The sequence below is a fragment of the Vanacampus margaritifer genome, chromosome 9 (assembly GCF_051991255.1).
Source record: "Vanacampus margaritifer isolate UIUO_Vmar chromosome 9, RoL_Vmar_1.0, whole genome shotgun sequence".
Taxonomy (NCBI): Eukaryota; Metazoa; Chordata; class Actinopteri; order Syngnathiformes; family Syngnathidae; genus Vanacampus; species Vanacampus margaritifer.
In genome coordinates, this window is record NC_135440.1 from 21,850,193 (window position 1) to 21,866,158 (window position 15,966).

At 42.5% G+C, this 15,966-nt stretch overlaps 1 protein-coding gene across 1 annotated transcript; it reads left to right on the top strand.

Moving 5' to 3' along the window:
* The first annotated feature begins 248 nt into the window (after positions 1-248).
* On the top strand, positions 249-15,908 carry pik3r4 (phosphoinositide-3-kinase, regulatory subunit 4). The gene is made up of 20 exons (XM_077575329.1): positions 249-401; positions 1,704-2,426; positions 3,619-3,752; positions 3,829-4,036; positions 5,265-5,654; positions 5,745-5,879; positions 7,214-7,435; positions 7,549-7,722; positions 8,825-8,970; positions 9,039-9,242; positions 10,143-10,344; positions 10,439-10,542; positions 10,650-10,866; positions 12,084-12,414; positions 13,319-13,530; positions 13,644-13,775; positions 13,846-13,946; positions 15,039-15,127; positions 15,244-15,364; positions 15,480-15,908. Exons 2-20 carry the CDS (start codon positions 1,709-1,711, stop codon positions 15,648-15,650), a joined length of 4,011 nt encoding a protein of 1,336 aa, XP_077431455.1. The 5' UTR covers positions 249-401; positions 1,704-1,708; the 3' UTR covers positions 15,651-15,908.
* Positions 15,909-15,966: the final 58 nt, after the last annotated feature.

The following is a 15,966-nucleotide window of genomic DNA, read 5'->3' on the forward strand; positions in this document are numbered from 1 at the left end:
ATATCATCAATATGATTTCATTTCTTATCTGCAGAAGCAGCATTCAAACAGATTTTAGAAAAAAATAACAATGTATCATATTAACTTTTTTTTTTTTTTAACCCTGAACAGAATTATATTTTATTAGGTGTTGTGGTGCTACATGTATGGTTTGTAATTATTATTCAGTTATCTTCGACTAGACGTCGAGTTGTAAAGTTGTCCGTATTTACTATTTACCTTTCACAGGGCGGCTACCGAGTGACGATTCACTCTGACCCGGAATCACAACAACAGCTGCTCGACGCCGTCTCTTTGCTTCATCTCGCTCGTTTCCTTATGTTTTCTTATCTTCTTTTCTCGTCCTCACTGACATTATAAAATAACCCCCACATCGACTATTTCAGCCTCGCCATCCGCAGGTAACACGACTTTTCCCACCACTTGCTGCCATTCTTACACGGATGCTTGGGTGTTTGGCTAATGATGGTTAGCCGGCAAGCTAACGTGATGTCATGTGACGGCGCTTTAGAATTTAAACATATCTAACGTGTGTGGAAGTGTCACTTATAAATCCCACAGTGGAAAAACGGAGTTAGAATAGGAAATATTAGCTTGACGACGTCAGATGATAAACGGTAAAATAATTCTAGTAAGTAAACAGCATGTAAAAACAGTATTTTTTCTTCTTGATATCTACATTAAATTTCATGGTCTAGTACTCAATAGTAGGAAAATTCAAAGACTTAAAAATACTAATAACGTTTTTCCACTAACAGTGTGTCTTTGAACTCCAGTACTATTATTGAACTAAACCTGACTAACGAACTACAGTGCCTTAGTAGTAAAACTACCAGGCCAAACTAGTGGGCATGTTTCACGTACTAGTAGAGTCTCCTGCATCCTACTAGTAGCACCAAAGCAGTAGTTCCCCACTTTCCATAATGCTGTTTGACCATTTATTCACTATCCTTGATGTCAGCTTTATGTACTCCTAAGTAAGATAACTTTGGCATAATACGTTGTTGGACAATTGCATGTTATGAGTAAGGTAAAACTGTGAAGTGTTAGATGTTAACTAGTAGAATTTAACAATACCACTTGTTGGTACTACTAGCACACAGTTGTGTACTAGTGCATATTTTTACCCTACTGGTTATCCTAAATCTAGTTTTAAGGTTAATCTACTAATAGTACGCTCATTATTTGCCCTAGTTGGACAACAAATGGGTATATTGGGTGCCAAAGTACTCCCATACTGCTGACCTAATATTGGTGGGTATGTAATTTCATAGTTTTTTAAGTGCAGTTTAAGTTTATTAATCGTACGACTAGCTTTCTTTCTCACCTCCAAAGCAATCTCTTCATGTTATTGAACTAGCATTAGCGGTAGCCCAGGTTTTGCTTACTCGAAAAAGAAATTTCATGACCATTTGTATTCAAGTATCAGTTGCTTCTAAAACTGCGACTATCACTGATAACCATTAGCATATCAATGGTGTTTTGCATTGTTTTTTAGCATTAAGTTAAGCTTACTTTCCTAAGGCAAAGCTATATGGTTATTTTAAATACACAACATGTAAACCACTTTGTTTTCAGTTTAGTTTGTAAGCTTCAGCAGGGATTGGCATGAAACTGTTGAAGCTTCTTTTGAATTGTTCCCTATTTGCAATATATTGTTAGAGGCTTAATAACGACTAACAGTTCCCTTTGAACCCCGGCAGAGGCGATGGGCAACCAGTTGGCGGGCATCGCCCCGTCGCAGATCTTGTCGGTGGACAGTTACTTCTCGGACATCCATGATCACGAGTACGACAAGAGCTTGGGAAGTACGCGCTTCTTTAAGGTGGCGCGCGCCAAGCACCGCGAGGGTATGCTGGTGGTCAAGGTGTTCGCCATTCAGGACCCGTCGCTCCCGCTCACCAGCTACAAGCAGGAGCTGGAGGAGCTGAAGATCCGCCTGCACTCCTGCCACAACTGCCTGCCCTTCCAGAAAACCTCGCTGACGGAGAAAGCCGCCATCCTCTTCCGCCAGTACGTGCGCGACAACCTGTACGACCGCATCAGCACACGACCATTCCTTAACAACGTGGAGAAGCGATGGCTGGCCTTCCAGATGCTCACCGCCGTGGACCAGGCGCACAAGGCCGGCGTGCGGCACGGCGACATCAAGACGGAGAACGTGATGGTGACCAGCTGGAACTGGGTGCTGCTCAGCGATTTTGCCAGCTTCAAGCCCACCTACCTTCCCGAAGACAACCCCGCCGACTTTAACTATTTCTTCGACACGTCCCGCCGTCGCACCTGCTACATCGCTCCAGAGCGCTTCGTGGATGGCAGCATGTTCACTGCTGAGAGCGACCAGAACACACCGCTGGTGGACCTGAGCAGCAGCAATCAGAGGAGCAGAGGCGAGCTCAAACAGGCAATGGACATTTTCTCTGCAGGTAGGCCTGAATGGTTTGCAGTGACTTTGCACATTCAAAAACAGGTGCTAACTTGATTGCGCACGCAAACAGACAAAGCTGATCTTGATCTACAGTCATTTCTGGACTACAAGCCGCTACTTTTTTCACTTGCGTTCAACCCTGCGGCTAATACAAAGGTGCGCCTTATCCATCAGATCACAATGCGGGCGCACTATAAAGGAAGCGCAAGAGCAAAACAAACCAAGTGAGCCCAAATACAGTAGAAGAGACAGAACGAGAGCAAGACAATTTGCACCCTCATTATGGAAAATAAAGTAGCGGGAACCCGGTGCACCTGCGGCTTACAGTTGGGTGCGGCTTATATGTGTAGTATTCCCCAAATTTAGCTAGCGCGGCTTATAGTCAGGTGTGCCTTGTAGTCCAGAAATGAGTGTACTTATGTTATGTTTATGCCCTGCGATTGGCTGGCAAGCAGTTCAGGGTGTACCCGCCTAATGCCCGAAGCCAGCTTGGATAGGCTCCAGCGCCCCCCGCGACCCTTGTGAGGACAAGCGGTTAAGAAAATGGATGGATGTTATGTTTACAGCGGTCATGTTAATCACATGCGACTACGCAGTTGGACGAAGTGGGAAATTAGGACTGGCAGTGATTGCCGTGGATGCCAGGGCTAGATTTTTAGAACTTTTACAAAGTGGTAATGGTGCAAATGAAAAACCTGGTCAGTTGTAGTAAGATTGGGGCAATACATTATAAGTCGTATATATATGAAATGTATGTATAGTGGATATAAAAAGTCTACACACCCCTGTTAAAATGCCAGGTTTTTGTGGTGTAAAAAAAATAAGAATCATGATCAATTATTTTAAAACTTTTTGGATCAATAATATGATAAACTGTAAAACTAAATTGAGAAAAAAATATTCTGTTTGAGAGGGCAATAAACAACACAACATTTTTTCCCCCCGTTTTATTATTCATGGGAGACTTTTCCTGCTTCAAAAGCTCGTTTGGAGAACTTAAGCGAACCCCAGAATGGGGGAAATATAACATGAAAACCAAACTTTATATTCCAAAATGAATTTGAAATTGAATGAGCTTTTCCTACAGGCAAACAGGAATCATTGTGTAAAATTGGATTAAAAAAAAAAAGAAAAGATTTTGTTTGAAGGCCAGTCCTAGAGTGCAGCATGTTTTCTTTCCTTTTTCTCAGGCTGTGTGATCGCTGAGCTCTTCACAGAGGGTGTTCCACTCTTCGATCTGTCCCAGCTGCTAGCATACCGTAAAGGACACTTCCAGACTGAGCAAGTCCTGGAGAAGATCGAGGACCGCAGCATCCGAGAGCTGGTGAGGCCTGTGTTTGACGTAGCGCCGCGAAAACCCCGACACACATCTCAATCGTGGCATCTCTGATGTCTGTCAGGTGGCTCAAATGGTACAGCGGGAACCGGAGCGACGCTTGGCTGCCGAGGACTACCTGAAGCAGCAGCGAGGAAAAGCCTTCCCCGACATCTTCTATACCTTCCTGCTGCCGTACATGGCACAGTTCGCCAAAGACACTTTCCAGTCGGCCGACGAGAGAGTGCTCGTAATACGCAAAGATCTGGACAACATCCTGCACAACCTCAGAGGTGAAGCCTCATTTAGGTTTTTGCTGGCTCAAATTGAGGCCGAGGTGGTATCATCCTGACTATGATGGGTGACTACCGATACCAGGCATCGGTATCAGTGCCAATAGCAGTCTTATTTTAATGTATCTGTACTCACGGCGGTGATCGATACTGATCAAGGACAAGAAATTATATATGAGTACAAAGTTGTCATTAACTTCATCCAATTTTAAAGAAAAATAATATATTGGGATATATAGGTCTTTCTTTAAAATCATCTGTCATTTATGGGTGGGTAATTTTATTTACTAACAGTATCGGTATTTGGTATCAGTATCGGTGACTACTCAAGAGTTGCTCTTTCATTTTTTACAGGCAACATATAATAATTCCATGTTTCAGTAATAAGAATTCCATGTTTCAGTAATAAGAATAATAGTTCCAATAAGAATATGACTATTATCATGTTAAAGCATTCATTCATTGTTAGCCACTCAGGCTGGAGGGGGCGAGCAAATAAGATGGAGGTGGCCGCCTCAGAATTTTGTACACAGGAAAAAAAACATTTTATATAATTATGGACTTCTTTTTTTTTTAATCAAATTTGGCAGGCTTATTTATAACACAAATTCTTGTGGTGTGTCAAATTTAAGGTTGTTTTTTTTTTGCTCATTCACTGCCAGCCCAGTAAAAATTGATCTTTTGACGTCCCAAAAACGTATAAATATGTTTTTTAAATACTTTGTCCTTCACTCCCAAATGATTTGTTTATGCTAGAGCATACAAAAGTCTTTGATACAGCTTCTGACATGAAGAGATGGCTTAAAGCATTGGTAGTTATTACAAAAAATGGCCAGCAGGGGGCAGCGGAATATAAGAGATCAGCCATTGCCATGTTGCAACAAGCTGTTTGTGAATAATGATAAATGATAACTTAGCTGTATTCTAATGCTAATTGCTGCAATGGAAACAGATACAAATATACCTTTTTTCCTGATGAAAGAAGAGACTCTAATCTTTCTTTTGGTTTTGTTTTTATAACAATAGAACAGAATATTCTGTGGACCTTTCAAAATCCAGTAAAACAGCCGGGAGCAAAGGGGGTGGCTTCAGTGAAAATGGCTGGGAGTGAATGAGTTAATGGCCGTAAATGTCAAATCACTACTTTTATTCTTCTTTGACCTGTCAGCGAGTGTGTAAACGTTGTATAAGAAGGAGCATCATGCGTGCTGGCATGTCCTTGACGCAGGCTCCCCGAGTCCCTCCCAGGACGCCGGCGAGGGCGCGGTGAGCGCCAAGGAGCAGCAAGGCCTGATGGTGCTGGCGTCGGTCATCACTTCCTGCCTACAGACGTTGCATTCATGTGACTCCAAGCTGGCGGCGCTGGAGCTGATCCTCCACCTGGCGCCGCGTCTGGGCGTAGACATCCTGCTGGACCGCATCACGCCGTACCTGCTGCACTTCTGCAACGACCCGGTGCCGCGCGTGCGGGCCCAGGCTGTGCGCACCCTCACCAAGGTGCTGGCGCTGGTCAAGGAAGTGCCACGCAATGACGTCAACATCTACCCGGAGTACATCCTGCCGGGCATCGCTCACCTGGCGCAGGATGACGCCACCATCGTCAGATTGGCCTACGCGGGTAAGGGCCGACCTTGTTCGGGGGTTTCAATAAAATCGTGTCTGGGCGTTGATGATCAATCGAGAATGTTTTTGTTGTTGTTGATGTTAGAGAACGTGGCACACCTCGCAGAGAGCGCCCTCCGCTTCCTGGAGTTGGTGCAAGAAAACAACATAAGTACAGAGCATGACGCCAGCGGTGAGGAGACGGAGGAAACGCTACACCCTAACGACAACTACGACTCAGGTTGGTGCATGTTGAAAATTAACCAATGAAAATCACACACAGCTTTTTTTATTCAGTAAAAAAAAAAAAAAAACCTCATGAAACAGGCCTAGCCTTAGAAAAGATTGAAAATAATTTGAACATAGGGACATGTTCAACCAGGGCGTGTCCTGTAATTATCATCACAGGTGTCTTCAAGCTTATAATCAATAAATCGGCCTATTTAAAGGGGAAGTCAACCTTAAATATTTTTTGACAAAAATATGTTATATGTGACCTTGCTAGTCTAAACATGACATTCTGATTAATATTACATTTGTGGAATATGAGTTATGCCGCAAAATCCAGCTGTTTTTAATCCATCTCAGGGGGCGGCTATTTTGCCACTTGCTGTCGACTGTCGATGACATCACAGTTGCTCAGGGCTCAGGCAACGACCAAACACAGCTCACCGGTTTTCTGAAGCTGAGCTGTGATTGGTTGTTACCTGCAGACTTATCATAGTTTTGGGATTTTCATTTTAGTTAGTTTTTATTCCGTTTTGTTTTTAAATTTAGTTTAAATTAGTTTTCAGGGTGGGTCTGTTAGTTTTTATTAGTTTTAGTTATTTAAAAAAATGCTTAGTTTTTGTTTAGTTTTAGCTAGTTTCAGTATTAGTTTTCGTTGTGTGTATTACTTGTGCGCAATATTTAATAGACACCCTGGTGAAATTAAAAAAAACCCTAATTTCTTACCTAACATTGCATTTCGGCATCATCTAAAGGTGCTTTTCTATTGGCTGCTGCTTGATGATGTCACTTCTGTATAACACACTTTCAAACTAAATATAGAAATAAATATACTTAATATCACATTTAAAATCATCCCCAAAGGCTCATGTATTAAATTAATTACCAAAGACAAAAACAAAGGACATTTTTGCTATAATCATAGTTTAGGTGTAGTTTCAGTTAGTTTTTTCGTTTTTTTAAAAGCGTTTTTATTTGGTTTTCGTTAACTAAAATAACTGTGATGAAATTTTCACTTGACAGCAAGTGGCAAAATGGCCGCCTTTTGATACTGATAAAAACGGCTGAATTTTGCTGCTTAACTCATGTTCCACTATTGCATTATTAACCAGAATACCCTATTTAGACTTGTGGGGCTGCATAGAACATATTATTGTAAGAATTTTTTTTGGGGGGGGACGTTGACCTCCCCTTTAAAGTAGTCACTGTGCTGTACCACACTAGACATGAACCAGAGGAAGTAAATGTTGTTTCGGGAGATTAGAAATAAAATTCTAGTCAAGCACATTAACGGTCAAGCATAAAGTGTAAAGTGCTTTGAGATGACCTCTTGATGACAACGCGCAGAGCTGCAGGCGCTCCACGAGATGGTGCAGCAGAAGGTGGTGACGCTGCTGAGCGACTCCGAGAACGTGGTGAAGCAGTCACTGATGGAGAACGGCATCACGCGACTCTGCGTCTTCTTCGGCCGGCAGAAGGCCAACGACGTGCTGCTCTCGCACATGATCACCTTCCTTAACGACAAGAACGACTGGCACCTGCGCGGCGCCTTCTTCGACAGCATCGTCGGTGAGAAGCAGCAAGTATTTCCTAATGTCGTTGGAGGATGTCATCATCGATTTGTTGCAAATGACTTTCCTGGCCCCGCCCCTCATGTTGTCTTTGTGTGTGACCACGTGGAGGGGTGGCAGCGTACGTGGGCTGGCAGAGCTCGGCCATCTTGAAGCCGCTCCTCCAGCAGGGCCTGAGCGACACGGAGGAGTTTGTCATCTACAAAGCTCTTAACGCGCTGATGTGCATGTGCCAGCTGGGCCTGCTGCAGAAGCCTCACATCTACGAGTTTGTCGCCGACATCGGTAAGCTCGTGCGCTGATTGCAAGGAATAATATTGATATGTTTTTTGTTTGGTTTTAAATCAAATGTGGCATTTGTGCACAAAAGGTTTGTCAACCAATGGTTGATGACTGATTATCGGTGGGCTGATTATCGGCGCCGATATTAAGTATTTTGATGAATGTCGGCATCGGCCATTTTGAAGAATCATACGTCCGATAATAGAGCCATTTAAAAAAGTGTTTACTTCAGGGAACTAATTATTTACATTTTCAGAGATGCTGCTAGTCTTGCACGTTCTGTTTTTGTTTGAAATTAAAACTAAGTAATATTTTTATTAGGGCTGCATGATATATATATATAGTTGCTGAATATAGCGATATCGATATTATTGAGATATTTAGCATGTACCAAAATAAATGACATTTTTATTATCTAATGAAAGACTTTTTTCGTACAGCAAAATAAGCAAACTGAATATATTTTTTGTTTATTAATTGTAATTACTTCTCGATAATGTTCACCTATTGAATGGCGGTGCACATTTTAGTTGGCGCCTGACGGTTCAATTTCAAATAAAAACCTAAAATTCCATATGCAACTTATTGTATGTCTTTGCAATATGCATATTGCATGGGCCAATATCGCAATATCGTTATTTTTTCGATATATTGTGCAGCCCTAATTTCAATACAGTACTTCAGATATTTTGAAATTGTGGAAAACTTTATTTATTGTAGAAAACAATAGGGAGCTATTTACTTAAGTTTTTATTTCACTTTTGAAAACATGTTACTGCCTCTGGGAGATCCCTGAACTTTTTGTTAGATTTTTAAAGCAAAGATGTCTATTGACTAAGATTTTTTTTTACCTCCAATACCTAACGAACCCTAAAAGTTGTTCAATAAATATATTCTTAAAAACTCCCCAAAATTAAGAGCTGGAGTTTGTATTTTTTCAAATTTTGATGCCAATATTTCCCCTTTTAGAAAATGAATATCGACTCCAAATATCAGTTATCGGCATCCTTGACTACCAATAATCGGTATCAGTATCTGCCCTGAAAAAAACCCATATCGGTTTATCCCTACTTCTTAGTCCTTACGCTGTACTTCCTTGCCGCAGCGCCGTTCCTGTGCCACCCCAACTTGTGGATCCGTTACGGCGCGGTTGGCTTCATCACGGTGGTCGCTCAGCACCTCAACGTGGCCGACGTCTACTGCAAGCTGATGCCGCACCTCAATCCCTTCGTCACGCAGCCCATCATCCAGGTGAGTGCGTTCCACGTCACCCTCGTCATCATCGTCCTCGCTCACGTGCGCGCCGGCTTCGTCGTCAGATCGACAAGGAGCTGGTCCTGCTGAGCGTCCTGAAGGAGCCGCTGAGTCGTTCCATCTTTGACTACGCGCTGCGCTCCAAAGACATCGCCAGCCTCTTCCGCCACCTGCTGCTGCGGCAGAAGAAGCGCGCCGGGTCCATCCCGGAGTGCCCGCCACCTGAGGACCCCGCCATCGCGCAGCTGCTCAAAAAGCTGCTCTCGCAGGTGAACACGCCAAACCCAAAATCAAATCAAGCCACTTTTTTGTTACTTTGTTTGAAGAGGGTAAGAACCAAACAAAAAAGTTGTGTTTCTCCTAGTTGTTTACTGAATACTGAGACATAAAATAGGAGAATTAAATTAGAATTAGAGAACAAATAATATTTATAAATCTGCCATCTTTATGCTATCGTATAATGTGAAACGCTGTAGATGGGCTAGCATAAAGTAGCATAGACATTACCACTTAACTCTTTCAAACCCAAAAACATATAAGTATGTTTTTTAAATACTTTAATCCTGCACTGCCAAAAACGTATTTATACATTTTTATGTTGTTGTTTTTTTTTTAATGTTAGAGCATACAGAAGGCTTCTGACCTGAAGAGGTCACTTAGAACAATAGTTATTACAAAAAACGGCCAGCAGGTGGCAGCAGAGTATAAGAGATCAGCAACGGCCATTTTGCGACAAGCTCTTTTTCCCAGTGTTTTCAACAGGTTTGTGAATATTGATTAAACTTAGCTATATTCTAATGCTAATTGCTGTAAACCGGAAAAAGATAGAATACACTTTTTTTTCCTGATGAAAGAAGAAACTCTAATCTTTATTTTGGTAGGTTCCATGTTTTTATAGCAATAGAACACAATATTCTGCGGGCCTTGCAAAATCAGTCAAAATCCAGTAAAACAACCGGGAGCAATTGAAAATGGTTGGGAGTGAATGAAGCTTCAAACCTTGTCAATTTGAATTCTGACCCAATTCACAAGTTTTTTTTTTAAAGGTATGAACTAGGTAATAAATCATTTGGTAAAAATAGTACAAATTCTCACAGACCACACGATGCGACGCATGATTGACATGAACATTATGGAGCACTTGTGTTTTGTTGTCGAACCGCGTGCAGGGAATGACGGAAGCGGAGGAAGACAAGCTGCTGGCTCTCCGAGACTTCATGCTCAAGTCCAACAAGGCCAAAGCCAACATGGGGGAGCAGATACACCTCGGGGAGGCGTCCCAGACCGGCGTGGTGGACCTGGCCATACTGGGCATCAGCGGACGGCAGGTGGACCTGGCCAAGCCCAAAGGCGAGGTGGAGGACAAGCGAGGCGAGGCTCACGCTTCTTTTGCCGTATTCAGATCGTAGTTGGAAGAGTTACAAAAAAGTATAGAAGTTAACATAACATTTTTTGTGTCATGCAGCGAGGAAACACATCAAACAGGACTCCATCATGAATGAAGAGTGGAAGAGCATGTTTGGATCTCAGGAGCCCACTGGCACCGCCGTCGCCGCGCAGGCAAACACGGTACTGATGAACAACTTCAAATCAAATTCGAAGTCCTCTTTTTTGCAATTTTTCGTTTTGGGGAGGAGGGAAAAGCTTTAAACGGCATGATCTCACCACACGTGCAGGTGCCCGACGGTCCGTCCAGTCAATCCCGAAAGAACGCCTCGGCGGCGGCCGTGCAGCAGTCGGTGACGAGCGGCCTGGCCTACCAGCGCCGCCTCAACACCTGCAAGGTGGAGCTGCAGCAGCTGGTGCAGCAGAAGCGCGACCAGTGCAGCGCCGAGCGCATGGCCAAGCACATGATGGAGAGCGCCGAGTGGGAGAGTCGCCCGCCGCCGCCCGGTAACTCGCGCGCCGCCGTCTCAAAATCTTGTCATCGGAGGACTCGCCTTTTCCTGCTCTCGTTAAGTTCAGATCAGCTAAGTTAAAATAAAAAAAGAAGTGTGAAAACTGTGAGGCTAAACTCCGCACTAATAACTATATATGTGCTGTCTATGAGTCAACTGGGGGAATGTCATGAGTAGTACTAGTAGCACACAGTTTTGCCTCACTAGTAACATGTAGCTATACTAGTGTGCAGAAATGTCATACAGTAGTGGAGGGCAGTACTAGTAGAACGGGTTCACTAGTGATGCCCCCCACTACTGTCTTCCGCTACTGTATAACATTTCTGCGCACTAGTAGAAAGACTAGGGTGCACTAGTAGAACAATGACTTGTTGCTAGTAAGGCAAAACTGTGCGCTGCGTGCTACAAGTACAACTAGTGACATTCTACAGGTTAATATTAAGTGTTTCACTAGTAACACATACACTAGTAGAATGATTTTGCTTTTACTAGATTTTTTCACTATTGCCTTCCAATACTAGTGAGGCAAAATTGTCCACTGGTTGACATAGGCGCACTACTAGTGAAATGCTACTTGTGAACTGATAGAATGTCACTAGTATTGTAGTACTGCTAGCACACATTTAACCAATGCACAGTTTTCCTCACTGGTAACATGTAGTTGTTTTAGTAGTTTACCCCAGTCATTTTACTAGTGCGCCAATGTGACAAAAAGTAGGCAGTACTGTACTAGTAGGATGTCCTAATAGGACAACTTGGGTGCACTAGTAGAACAACTGTCTGACGAGAGATGTTTTTTTTTTCCACCACTCCCTTTTACCTTGGACACATTTCTGTGCACTTGCACTACGACTTTGTTGCACTAGTAGAAAGACTAGTCTTTCTAGTGACATGTTTTTCCACTACTGACTTCCATTTCTGCTCACCAGTAGAACAATTACACATTACTGTTGACGCAAAATTATGCTGTTTGATGTCTGTGTGCCACTAGTAGTACTAGTGAAGTGGTAGGTGTTAACTAGTAGAATGTCACTAGTTGTAGTAGTAGCATATAGATGTCAATAAGTGCATAGTTTTGCCTCTCTTGTAAATATGTATTTGTTCTACTAGTCATCTTACAAGCACGCTGAAATATACAATCATATGGACAATTCAGCGCACTAGTAGCGTATGGACTAAGTGCTCAAACGGTGTGTCACGTGCTTGTTTCAGGGTGGCACCCGAAGGGTCTGTTGGTGGCCCACCTCCACGAGCACAAAGCGGCCGTCAACCGCATCCGGGTGTCGGACGAGCACGCCATCTTCGCCACGGCGTCCAACGACGGCACGGTCAAAGTGTGGGACAGTCAGAAGATGGAGGGCAAGACCACCACCACCAGGTCGGTGCTGACGTACTCGCGCATCGGCGGCCACGCCAAGACGCTCACCTTCTGTCAGGGCTCGCATTACTTGGCCGTGGCGTCCGACAACGGCGCCATCCAGCTGCTGGCCGTCGAAGCCAACAAGCCGCCAAAATCGCCCAAAGTGCAACCCTTCCAGACCAGGTCGGTTCAAATTGCAGATTATTTTCATAATACAAGAAGAATTCATTCTCACTTGTTCATTGTATTATTTATACTTGGTAATTAATTAACCTATTTTTGAATGTAAAATAGCTTATTTTACCATTTTTTCCATATATTATTTATATGTATAACAAAATAAAAACATGAAATAAATTAGAATTTACCAGTTTGAGGGATTTTTGGGGTAATTTAACTATATTTAATTTAGTCATATTCAATTAACTATGTACGTACTAAATTTAAAAAAAAAGCTCAATTGTGTATGTAAAATTTAACAAATTTAGTTTAAATTAAAATAAGAATTTGTTCTTATTTTTAATTTAAATTAACGATTTAATGTGAAATTGTGTGTATTACTAATTGTATAATAGTAAAATGTATCATAATATAAATGTCTCTAAGTACAAATCTGAAATAAAAATGTATTCTCATTTTTATTGTATTATTTATAATTAAGTATAATATGTCAGCCAATTTAATGTAAAAGTGTATTTTATGTTTTTTTTGGGTGCTTTTAATTGTTTTCAATAACCAATTATATCACCAGATAAATGAAAAAATAACTAAATAAATTAATACATTCGACTTAGCTAATTTTGTGGAGGAGAATTTAAAATTGTAATTTTATTGAATTACTTAATTTTTGTATTTCTTAATTGAACAAATGAATGGAAAAATTGAAAAAATAGATATTTATTTGAATGTATTAACAGATTTTTGCTGCCGCCATCTAGTGGTAGGCAGTATGAACTTGCTTTTAACCCAAGACAGAAAAAAGCTAAATGACAGCTCCTATCTAAAAAAAAATTACCATTGTGATAACAATAAAAATAAAAACGTTAACTAGATATTCATTTGTATTTCCTTACACCGTGACTTGCAGGTCTCTGGACCTGAAGGAGGACGGCTGCGCAGTGGACATCCACCATTTTAACTCTGGCGCTCAGGCCGTGCTGGCGTACGCCACCGTCAACGGCTCGCTAGTGGGCTGGGACCTTCGTTCCAACTCCAACGCCTGGACGCTTCGCCACGACCTGCGCCTGGGACTCATCACCTCCTTCAGCGTGGACATGCACCAATGCTGGCTTTGCCTCGGTATGCACGCTACACATCGTACTCATTTCCTATGTCCTAATCAATCATTTTTTTTAAGGAGCGGACTAGATATGATTCCCAACCTAGCCTGAGCATGTGTCCCACCTCCGCAGGTACGAGCAGCGGCACCATGGCGTGCTGGGATATGCGCTTCCAGCTGCCCATTTCCAACCACACGCATCCGGCACGTGCGCGCGTCCGACGCCTGCTCATGCACCCGCTCTACCAGTCGTCCGTCATCGCCGGTAAGCGAACCCTCCCCTGCGTCTTTCACTCACTCGCTGTTCACTTCTGCTCATTCTCGCTTGCATGCAGCCGTGCAGGGCAACAACGAGGTGTCCATGTGGGACATGGAGACGGGGGATCGTAAGTTCACGCTGTGGGCCAGTTCGGCGCCGCCGCTGTCAGAGATGCAGGTGAGAAGAGCGATGAGAATAACTAGAAAATGCCATTTTTGTAGAAATTGCGTGTGGATGCTGAAAGGTGAGGGGAAAATTGTTGAAGCATGTCGAATGATGTGGAATGCTTTGGAATATAATGGCATGGTATGGAATAATGTGGAATAGTTATGTCATGGAATTATGTCTAATGGTATTGAACACTGTTGAATGATATGGAATGTTGTGAACTATGTAATTACGTTGAATCATCTGAGCAATTTCAAGTTGGAATGTTTAGAACCAACCAAAGTGTGGAAATTGGAGGTAATAATTTTAATTTGAGACGTTTATTGTGAAATTTAGAAACAAAAATAGTGCTTAAACAAGGCTTAACGTTGGAACAATTTGAAGTGGTCAAAAAATGTGGAAACAAAAAAAAAAGTTTTTGTATTTATTTTGCAATTTTGAAAAGATTGTGATAGGGCTGATCTAATTGTTTAGTAGGAAGTAGGAACGGTGAGAAATGGTTAAAAAAAAGGGGGGGGGGGGATTAGAGATAATACTGTAACCAAACACAATTTTGGCTTTTATTGTGAAATTTTGGTTGAGGGGTGGGTTATGGTAGGGATGAGCTGAACCTTTTGAGTTGGTCAAAAAGTGTGGAAAAAGATGAAAAAAAAATATTTTTTAGCTTTTATTTTGAAAATTTGAAATAAATTAGTGGTTATAACAAAAAAATCTAGAATTTGGGGTTTTATTGTGAAATAAAAAATAAAACATTAGTGATAGGGATGAGCTGAACAGATTCAAATTGGAACTATTTGAGTTGGTCAAAAAGTGTAGAAATCAGATGGGGAAAATTTGAAAAGAAATGGGGGAATTCTGTAATAACAAACATTTTTATACATTTTTTGGGAGCAAATGAGTTGAGGGTGGCAACTAATGGATTTTCACTTTTCGTGGCAAGACTTGGCCCCAACAAAAACATATTTCTCGGCTCATAGGAAAGTAGTCATTAGTATTTGTTGGGATTGCAAAGCGGCAAAATATGTGCCAGTATGCTCACATTCCTGCTGCATTTTTTAAATTTGATTGACTCCCCGGGCTCTCATGTCTGTCCTGTCGCAGCCGTCACCTCACAGCGTGCACGGGATCTACTGCAGCCCAGCAGACGGCAATCCTCTGCTGCTCACCGCCGGCTCAGACATGAGGATCAGGTGTGACGAATATTTATAATGCAGATTATTTTTTTTTTTACGGTCAAAATTTGGTATGTCAAAGGTTCGAGGTCTTAAATCCAAACTAAGTGGCGCTGTGACTTTGTGCTTGGCAGGTTCTGGGATCTGGCGTACCCGGAGAGGTCGTACATCGTGGCGGGCGGCGCTAACGATTCGCTGCACTGTCCGTCCGTCCTGTACAGCAGAAAGATCATTGAAGGCACAGAGGTGGTGCAGGTAAGCAAAGCTGCGCGTTCTCAAGACTATTTTGACAAAGTAAGGAGTAGATCCTCCGCCCCTGAAAATTGCTAATTTCCCTGGCGTGTTTGTGTGGTTTTGTCTGACGTGGCAGGAGATCCACAGCAAGCAGAAGAGCGGCGCCACCGAGGACTCGCCGCGCCGGGGACCCGAGTCGCTGCCCGTCGGGCATCATGACATCATCACCGACATCGCCACTTTCCAGACCACGCAAGGATTCATCGTCACCTCGTCCAGGGACGGCATCATCAAAGTGTGGAAGTGATGCAAGCACTCACGTGAAACTTCTCTCATACACACGCTCACATTCTCATAAACGCCCGCTGGTTTCTATAGGAAACGTGCAAAGACATTTCCTGTAATTAGCTGTCATGGTGAGCTCATGCTGGCCTATGATGATGAAATGAGAAAACCCTGATGCCACTGTGATGTCATCTTGTACATATTTTGTTTTATAGTTTGATCATGTGATGCTGAACAAGTCATGTGACCTGTGCGTGCTCATTAAACGCTGATGTCATCATTGTTGTCCTGATTGTGAATAACAGCTTTTTCTTCCGTCCAAATGGGAAGACACATTC

What these genes read in the sequence shown, in the direction of transcription:
- pik3r4 (XM_077575329.1), top strand. Translation starts at nt 1,709, where the DNA reads ATGGGCAACCAGTTGGCGGGCATCGCCCCGTCGCAGATCTTGTCGGTG. An exon ending in CGTCAGATTGGCCTACGCGG is followed by an intron (nt 5,655 to 5,744) that starts GTAAGGGCCGAC and finishes TGTTGATGTTAG; the next exon opens with AGAACGTGGCACACCTCGCA. An exon ending in TCACGCAGCCCATCATCCAG is followed by an intron (nt 8,971 to 9,038) that starts GTGAGTGCGTTC and finishes CTTCGTCGTCAG; the next exon opens with ATCGACAAGGAGCTGGTCCT.